The sequence below is a fragment of the Mytilus galloprovincialis genome, chromosome 1, assembly GCF_965363235.1.
Source record: "Mytilus galloprovincialis chromosome 1, xbMytGall1.hap1.1, whole genome shotgun sequence".
NCBI lineage: Eukaryota > Metazoa > Mollusca > Bivalvia > Mytilida > Mytilidae > Mytilus > Mytilus galloprovincialis.
Window position 1 is genome coordinate 66,363,389 of NC_134838.1, and position 10,076 is coordinate 66,373,464.

The following is a 10,076-nucleotide window of genomic DNA, read 5'->3' on the forward strand; positions in this document are numbered from 1 at the left end:
AGTCCTTTGAAATATGAAAACACAGTCTGACTGTTTTATAGACCGACGGACGGGAAGGTTTGTATAAAACTGGTCGAATCTCCTATCGCAGTTTGTGCCTCTCCACACTGCAACTATTGGTTGATATGGCCTGTTTGTACAGTTTAATAAATATTTTTTTTTGTAAATCCAGTTCAGTTCCTCTTTATGTTCTGCAAGCATCAAGTGGTACAAGTCAAAACATTTTAAGGCAAGGGAAAATTAAGATAAGATTTATATAAATGAAGGCTTTTGTGAGTATATTATCATTTAAATTACTTCATATACCCACGCAATTTTACATAAAACAAAACAGTTGTGAGTCATATATGCACTATTTGCATGTAAACGCCTTGTCATTTGCTTAGTGTGAAAATGTCATTATAAGTTTGTTCAAGTCTAAAATCAATTAAGATTGAAAAGAATTTCTTTTTGTTTTGTTCAATTTTAAGACCTCAAAAACAAAAGTCGATATAAATCTGCAGGAAATAGTTTAAACAATGACTTTTTGAAACTGTTTTATATGGGACAAAGTTATTGTCATTTTTTTATTTAGTATTTAAGATTTCCTTATTTTACTTAAGGAATGACTGTAATAGTTTGTCTGTCTGTGAAAAAATAACATAAAAATGTGTTGCACACTGAATAACCCGCGTTGCGAGTTATTTAAATGTTTGCCCAATATTTTTTTCAGGTTTTTTTTCGAATAAACGGAAAAAAATACAACAGTCAATACTTATAATTTAATTCTGAATTCCATTTGTATGGAGAAAATTTTAAAATGAACATTGGTGACGTCATAATCACATGACAAAATTATTTCTATGAGCTGATAAACAAAACACTTTCAGCCAATCAGAAGATGTGTTGCATCAAAAATAAAATTATTTCACAATTAAAAAAACAAAAAAAAATGATGACGGATATTCTGTTACAATGTATAATCACTCTGTCCCATTTTATATATACAAATACAATTTCCTACCATAAAAACGTATATTTTATTTTATGTATATTAAGGTGGTACCTAACACTACAGGGAGATAACTCTGAAAAATCAGCTAAACGTTTTAATCACGTTGTATCGTTAAGAAAATGTCAAGCTTTCCAATGATCAAAATTAGTGTTTGTCAAAGTGCTATATATCCCACCAGTATTTTCCGAGAAAGTAATTGGTTCAGGTTTTTTGGAATTTTTATATTTTTTTCACAGTAAACATTTTGTCAAAATTTCATGAAAATTAAACAGCCAAATTAATTTTAGTCAAGGTGTTGGGTACCACCTTAAGGTACAAATAATAAAAAAAAACACCTGTATGATTGTGTTAGAAGTGAGACACTTTTCGGAATCAATAAATTCGGAACAATTAAGAAACATGAGTATAGCGTAATTTTTTTTTGAAATATTTTCAATCAGACAAAACTTGTTTTAAATTCTCCCAGAAAACTGTATCGCCATATTCGTCATTCGGAAATTCTATGTACGATTGTGATTGTACGAGTTCCAATAAAACCAGAGGTAACGTATTGGTTGGAATTTGTTCAAGAAAGATTAAATACACAATGTTTTCTCCATCTCGAGAGTAAATACTCTCCATTCGTGCCATGTTAAATTCAAACATGCACCAGTACGAGTTTAAGAAAGGGCGACTGATTATGCAAACAGTCTTACGACTTCTGTGTATGGCATCAGTAATGTTAGCAGCAATTTCATTTCCAACAAGAAAATCGCGTTTATGAAGACAAATTCGCAGTTCTCCATCTCTTTCAATATTGTTGATAAATTTTTCATGAACAAAATTCTGGTCTTCGTCAGCATAGGAAACAAATGCATCAAAATCGTAGGAAACATCATTTTTTAATATGCTCGGAGTTTTTTTATATTTTAATTTTGCCATGAAGTAAAGATATCTGAGCTTCCATCGATATCTATATACAATGCCAGTTGTTACCGTTACAACGGAAAGAACCAACGCCGAACACATACCTAATATCAAACCAAGATACGAAGAACATTCCTTTTCAAGCATTTGTTCAAGGTCTTTCGGATGTGCCAGAGAAATTTTTGTAAGATTTGACAGCTGACAGGAATAAGATGTTAACCCTTTAAAACGAATCTTTGTTGCTGCCATCCACCTTATAAAGTTAATGTTGCTACATATACATTGGATTGGATTCTCACTTAAGTCTATTGTAAAATTGGCACTGTATTTTGCAACTTTCTCAAGATTAACCGTTTCATCAGCATCTAGAAATCGTATCACATTATTTGACAGATCCAAAAAAGTAAGATTTCGCATGTGATCAATTTTAAATTGCATTTTGTCTAACACATTCCTCCTTAAATTTATTTCTTTTATAGATTGATGCGACTCAAAAATTGAATGAGGCAATCTTGGAATTCTGTTGTCTGACAAATCAATGATTTCTAATTTCACCAGAGGCCTAAATATTTCTCCTTGTCCGTCGTTGGGTAGAATAAAGCCTAACAAATTATTTTGAAGCAGAAGTTTTCTAATATTTGGAGTTCCGTTGAAAAATACATTCGAAATATTCGAACAGAAATTGTTCGATAAATCAAGCTCATGTAAATGGAGCAAATTGACTATTGGACCTTTCAATGAGAAGAATATGTTCGAGGAGAAATCAACCTTTTCTAGCACATTTTCACTAAAACGAAGCCGAGGAATTTCAAATTCTGATTTACTAGCTGTGAAATACAATACACGAAGTTGCAAAGGTAGATTAATTATATTCAAAACATCCAGTTTAAAACCGGCATTGAATATCATGAATTCTCGAGACATCGTTGATACCTGCTGTTCCCCTACAACGTTATTACACTCATACAGAGTTTGTTTGAAATCCGTCTCATTTAAATCCGATATACAAAATCCTTCATTGACTGGTAGGTGTGACGTGCTCAGAAATGAAACATTTAAAATTTTTGCCGATAACTGTCGAAACTCCAAAACATATTCTCCATACGAGAGCGGATTGTCACTAATAGAAATTGTATCTATTGTTTTCGGTAAAAGACTTATTAATCCTACTTGCAGAAGCTGAATACGATTGCTATCAAAATACATCTCCTTTAATTTGGTTTTCCTTAGAGGTAGTAAGTGCTCTCTCATCAGCATCTGATTCATTGAAAATGTCGGTACCAATTTTTTAAATTTGAAGATTTCAATTGATGTTTTTGATAAATCAGTGGTGACATTTCTTAGTCCTCGAAATCCCAGCCGAGCATTATAAGATATGTCCAAAAATTGAAGATTTTGCATATGTGCGAATGTACCTTTCCATATGCTGTTTAATGTGTTGTTTGACACATCTAAATAACGTAAAGTTGTGATGCCTTTAAATGTATCATGATCAAGTTGTTTAGACTTGCATGATGAGGACGATAAATCTAGATTGATAAGAAACCCTAGTCCTTGTAACTGCTGACCGAAAGTCATTTTGTTGGTAAAAGTTGCATTCAAAGTTTCAAGATTAAGTACCAAAGATAAATTTGGAAATACAGTAATTCGATTGTCCTTAATGTTTAGTTGTCGTAGTTTTGTTAGATATTTAAAGCATTGTTTCGGCAATTCTGTGTTATTTTTCCCTAGTGTATTGCCTTGCAGGTTCAGACGCAACAAGTTCTTCAGTCCTTTAAACGAATTTGGCATCAGTGTAACAAGAATGTTATGTGATAAATCCAAGTTTTCAAGAACAGTGTGGGCAGAAAATATTCCTTCCGGTATACATTTTATTTTGTTTCTCGCTAGAATGAGTGTTTTTGTGGAATTCGGAAACGTGGGAATATGAGATAAATGGTTTCCCGTGCAGTCAATCTGAAACTTTTTATCGGTGCTACATGTGGTTGTCCTCTTAAAATTACTAACTTCAGAATCTTCTTGTTGATGATGAGTGGTAGAAATAACCAAACAAAGAATGAACATATTAGTCGAAAACATGATGCTACACTATGGGAAAAATAGAAGTAAAGTAAAATATTTAGACATTACTTTATATTTTGATTCAGTTATTGATTAGTGCTCAACATCAAACTGCAATTATCAAACGCACGATTACATAACTTTATATCACTATTATATTATTTGTACATGCTAGCACTGGAAATATTTTGAGTTAATCAACTTTCAAAACCAAGGCATATCGTCACAACGCGTCATGCTTAAATTTTATACGAGCCCACAAGTCCTCGGTCTTACTTTATTGTGATCGCTAGCTGAGTGGAAATGCACAACATGCACAATTTGTTTTTAATTTTTGTTCGATACGTCCTATAAAGCGATAATTTAGATATAGTAACGATTTGGATTTAGAAATTAGGATTTTGAGTGCACTGTTGTGGAAAACTCAAATTAAAAGATAAAGTGCAACGCACCTTCTCATTTTTCTCGGCATACATGTATTTGTGGTTGTTGTAAACAAATAAATATTTTTCCAATTTAAATCGTCTATAAGTTCTTTAATCCTCAAGCTTTTCTTATATTACGCGAAGTAGTTTTCTTTGAGTGATCATGATAATTGTAATAGTAATTTCTTGCTAACTGTTATTTTGATTAGGAAAGTTTGGAGTAATATTCAGATTTCTGTATAATGATGCAGATTTTTGCATACGCATTTCCATTGAACACAATGTTTTTATTTTGTTAATCTCTTTTCTGTATAGGTAAAGATTAAGTTTTTTCCGATGTAATGTTCAATTCATGTTCATCGTGATTGTATTGACCGTTACGGAGGACCTTTGTCTCGGACACTTTAATATGCAGAAAAGTAGTTGCCAGAATTCCGTCTTCTTTCTCACACAATTTTGACTTTAGGTAACTTATCACTGGCAAACCAATGGTCAAAATACTGATATGCAGTTATAAGATATATATAAGAGATATCATTAATAGTTAAATACATACGTGTGCCTTGTAGCTCAGACAAAGAAGATGTACTTATTTTCAATAAATAGAAATATATATTTAAACACGATTGTTTTAATTCATCGGATGAACGATCCTTTGTTAGTATTTCCTTGTAACTATTTCCGCACAAATCTGGAACATCATACAATTTTGTTTCGATTTCAATATAATATTGGAATTTCCCGAAGTGTACTACATATTATTATCAAATACCATAAATTTCCTAAAATCGGATAATATATATTTCCGTTAAAAATCAATGAGAGTAAATTAGTATTTTGGGATAACATGTAAGATTCGATTGATTGATTGATTGATTGTTGGTTTTTTACGCCACTTTCAGCACTATTGGCCTCATCATGGCGGTTACGTTTTATTGGTAGAGGTAGCTGGAATGCACGGAGAAAACCATTGATCTCGACAGGTAAACTGACAATTCTTTTCTATTGAGATAGAAATCGACCGAACCTGCCATATGCGGAGCTTAATATCAAACTAGGTGTTGACAGGCTAGTAATACGTGGTAGATGAACTTTCGACTATCGATGCCCCTGAAAAATAAGAGTCTGATGTGACCATTGAAAATCATAAATGCACTCTCTAGTATTCCATATGTCTCCTGATTTGTGTATATAAAGTACGAATCCAGTTGGTTCATTTTCACTGTCGTACGCGAGTATTACTATTGTAGAATAAAGGATGATGGGGAAAACTGCGTTTGTTTATTTTTTGAAATACAAAATTATTGATGTAAATGTATATTTTAATACAATTTCTTTAGAATACAACTTTCTAATGTATAATAACAGGAATAAAGTAAAAAATGAGTAATTAAAGCAGCGGGATCCATAATATTGATTACTGAATGCGATTCATTTTAACTATAAAAAAAAATCACTGTAAGTGCGATCATTTCTGATGCGGGATTTTTGGAGGTGCGATGAATATTCAATGTTGTGTTGTTATATGATAATTCAGCAACTGAAAATAGTTATTTAATGACTTTAATATTGATGTTATTTACAAATTGAAATGCAAGCTGGTAGTAGATGCTTACTTGAATATACACAGGTATGACAGTGTATGGTTGATTCCAGACGTTGTGCGTTGTGTACCCTTTGTCGATTTTTTTTCTGTACGGTCGTTGCGTTTTTTCGTCTTAGTTCTGCACCGTTGGTTAGTAAAACACAGAGGACATAATTTGCAGTTTCTATTGAAATACCTATCTCTTATCATTAGTAAACAATTTGACATTTCTAACATTTCATTTTTTAAAAATGTCAAAACACATGAATTGTGTATTAATTTTGTTTTACGCGAAACAGAACTTATTGAAGCAAGAGAAGCCCACTTATCAGGAGCGCTTGATTGCAATCCAGTTTCTTTGATATCCAGTATGTTGATTGAAAGAAAGTGTGTACACTATAATATCGTCAACAAAGTTATCAACGTTTTCCAACCCTTCTAAAACTTTTCTCATACAACGTACGAAAGTAGCACCACTATTGACCAGGCCAAATGGCAGAACCTTGAATTGGAACAATCCTCTAGGTGTTTGGAATGCTGTTTTGGGTTTTGCAGCGTCCACAAGACTAATTTGCCAATATCCCTTGGTTAAATCAATTTTAGATATAAACTGATAACCAGACAACTTTGAAAACATCTCTTCTATATTACCCATCGTTTCTGCATCGAAAATTGTAATACTATTTAAACCTCTAAAATCTATACAAAACCGATTACTCTGATCTTTTTTCTTCACAATCACAAATGGACTTGAATAGGGACTATCTGATCGCTCAATGATATCCATTTCTATCATCTTATCGACTTCCTTATTTACCGTGTCTAGCATAGCATATGGTATGGGATAAGGTTTAAATCGAACAGGATCATCAGAAGTCAACTTGATATCGTGCTGTAGTACATTTGTCCTACCTGGAATATCTGTCAACACGTGTGAGGACTTATCTAGTAAACACTGTACCTTAACTGTTTCATTTGCTTTTAAAGCTTCGTTGATATGAACATCTCGTAATGTCTCCTTAGCAACTGCAACAGGCGTTTCGATTAACTCACTTTCGTAATTGTCCACGTCGTCTGTATCCTCATTTTCGAGATCTATAACTGATACTGTAGCAACAAAACTTACCTTGTGATCTGGTGCACTAACGCACACGTTAGTTTGCTCACGTTCAACATACAGTTTCAACATGTTGACATGAAACATTTTAAGTTTACCTCTCATATCAATTCTGTAATCAAGATCACTTATCTTTTCTACTATAGAGAATGGTCCTTTCCAATGCATCAGCAACTTATTTGCTTTACGTGAAGCTTTCTCCAAGTTTTGTTTAACCAATTCACAAGTCGATTCCAATCTTTCTCGTAAATTGATAACATACTTGTATGTGGACCTCACTTCAGGATCAGTAATTTCTCTAGTCCACAATTCTTTAAGAATTGTCATTGGACCTCTGACTGGCCAACCATATACCAATTCAAATGGGGAAAATAAAACACTCTCCTGAGGTACTTCTCTGTAGGCAAATAATGCTGGTCCTAAATACTTATCCCAATCTCGCGGACGTTCTGCACATAGTCGCTTCAACATCATCTTCATCGTACCGTTAAACCTTTCAACGAGTCCGTTACACATAGGATGATACGGTGTAGTGGTAAGCTGGCGAAGAGAAATCAGTCTACTCACCTCAGACATTAAATTGGAAGTAAATTGTGCGCCCATATCTGTCAACATCTCTCTTGGAAAACCTACCCTACAAAATATATCAATCAATGCTTCCGCTACCCTTTCTGTCTCGATAGATGGTAACGCTACTCCTTCTGGATACCTTGTAGCATAATCAACAAGAGTTAGTATATAACGATTTCCTTTATCAGTTACTGGTACTAAAGGTCCAACTATATCTACAGCTACTCTGCGAAAAGGTACATCTATGATAGGGGTTTTACCCAAAGGGGCTCTAACTTGCTTACCTTTTGGTACAGTGCGTTGGCAAATATCACAGGACTGGCAATACCGCTTGACATCGGATTCAACTCCTGGCCAGTAAAACTCTGATAATACACGATATACTGTACGTCGTGTAGCCATATGTCCAGCCATCAATGACTCGTGTGCTAATTTCATGACATCGCTTCTATAAACTTCAGGAACGACCAACTGACGGAATAACTTACCATTTTCTACTTTTGGTGACATAAATTCTCTATACACAAGTTTCTTCTTCACTATGTAATTTACTTTTGTACCATTGGTCTTCTCAAAGTTTCTGTCTTCAGCAACATACTGTCTAAGCTTCGACAAACTTGCATCAGACTGCTGTTCATTCTCAATGTCCTCTAGACTAACATCCTTAATACTTCCTGGAACTTTTAATTTCGGATATGGATTATCTCTCTTCTTCGCTTGCTGTCGAGTTACTACACTTACCGACGGAGATATATCGGGACCATAAGGCTCCCTAGCACCATCTATGTTTCCTATAATAACATCATACAATGGTTGTTCCATACACCATGCTTTTACTTCACCTTGATAATAAGGACTGTCTATAGTAATTATAGCTATATGTACTTTAACACTCGATCCATCAGCTAATACGCATGTCTGATAATCATCTAGAAAACAATCTATACTTACAAGACTTTTCTTTATAACGACTCCATTACATCCTGTATCACGAAGTACTGTCACAACACGGTTACCTAACTTACCTTTAGCTACAGGCCTTTTGATTGGTTTCTTTTCACACTGTTCAGGTATTGTAAGACTACTAACCTGTGTAGTAATAATGCTATCAGTTAGAGTAATAACATTACCGCAAATAGGAGTTTCCTTTCCCCGTGAACCACTATTCTGTACATTACCAACTTTGTTTTTTAATAATGGACAGTTCGATATCAAGTGATCTGATTTGTTGCACTTAAAGCACTTTCTATCAAATCTGTTTCCACCACCATAACCTCCTGTATGTCTATTTCTATCTCTGTCACTTTGCTTTGGCGGTTCTTGGTTCCGTGCATTGTTGGGTTTTTGAGACGGCTGTGGCTTACCTTTTTGAGTCTGATTTGTAAGTGATACTATATTTACTCGCCTTGCCTCCTTAAATTGATCAGCATACCGAGTCATATCATCTATGGACTTCGGTACTCTCTCTTTCAGAAATAACATTACCTCGTTATTACATATGTGTACAAACTGATCTCTTAACATAAGATCATAAAGTCCATCAAACGTCTTCAAAACATTAGACATATCAATCCACCTACTAAAATAACTACCCAAACGAACAGAAACTGTTGAAACGTTTCACCAAACTCTGGACGACAAGATCTAAACTTCTGCTTAAAACCATCTTCAGTCATGTTATACCTCTTCAACAAACATGTCTTAAGAGCATCATAATCTAATGCTTGATCTGATGGCAGCAAAGCTTACACATTTAATGCATTACCTTTAAGAAGTGCACTCAAATGAGTGGCCCATATTGATTTGTCCCATTTTTGCGATATAGCATACCTTTCATAACGATGCAAATATGCATCCATATCATCAGTACCTTCCTCAAAAGGAGGTAGTTTAGGTACCTTTGAGGGGTTAACATTACCTTTTTCTTCCCTGTGTTTTTCAGTTTCAAATAAACGAGTATTATCTAGCCTTTTCAATTCCAATTCATGTTCTAATCTTACCTTTTCAACTTCCCATTCTTCCTTCTCTCTTTCTCTTTCAAAACGTCTATCATCGCGTTGTTTCGCCTGTTGTGACTCAATGAACCTAATTAAATCTTCATTGGCTAACCCCAATGACTCACCATACTGTCGTAACTCTTTTAGACTCTCCATGATTGATTCCTGCTAATATGACTTGCTATGTAACAATAAACTAGACCAAGGATAATGCTAAATATATCACATATCTATAATATCTCGTAACACTACGCTTTAGTATCACAGTTGACCATAGCCTGGTCCACAAGTGTCAATCGCAACACAAAATAAACAATAGCCTTAGTCTAAATTTACTCTAAATAACAATACCTACATTAAATCTACTGTTTGTACTTGCAGCGTGCAACAACACCGAGGCAATGTAGTGTAGAAATTTTAC

The 10,076-nt window shown here is 34.1% G+C and overlaps 1 protein-coding gene and 1 pseudogene across 1 annotated transcript; both read right to left on the reverse strand.

Annotated features, from left to right (window-relative positions):
• Positions 1 to 639: 639 nt before the first annotated feature.
• Positions 640 to 3,757, reverse strand: LOC143050785 (toll-like receptor 4). The gene has a single exon (XM_076226836.1). It carries the CDS (start codon positions 3,689 to 3,691, stop codon positions 1,427 to 1,429), a length of 2,265 nt encoding a protein of 754 aa, XP_076082951.1. The 5' UTR covers positions 3,692 to 3,757; the 3' UTR covers positions 640 to 1,426.
• A 2,136-nt stretch (positions 3,758 to 5,893) lies between these two features.
• LOC143059963 (uncharacterized) lies at positions 5,894 to 9,855 on the reverse strand (annotated as a pseudogene).
• Positions 9,856 to 10,076: the final 221 nt, after the last annotated feature.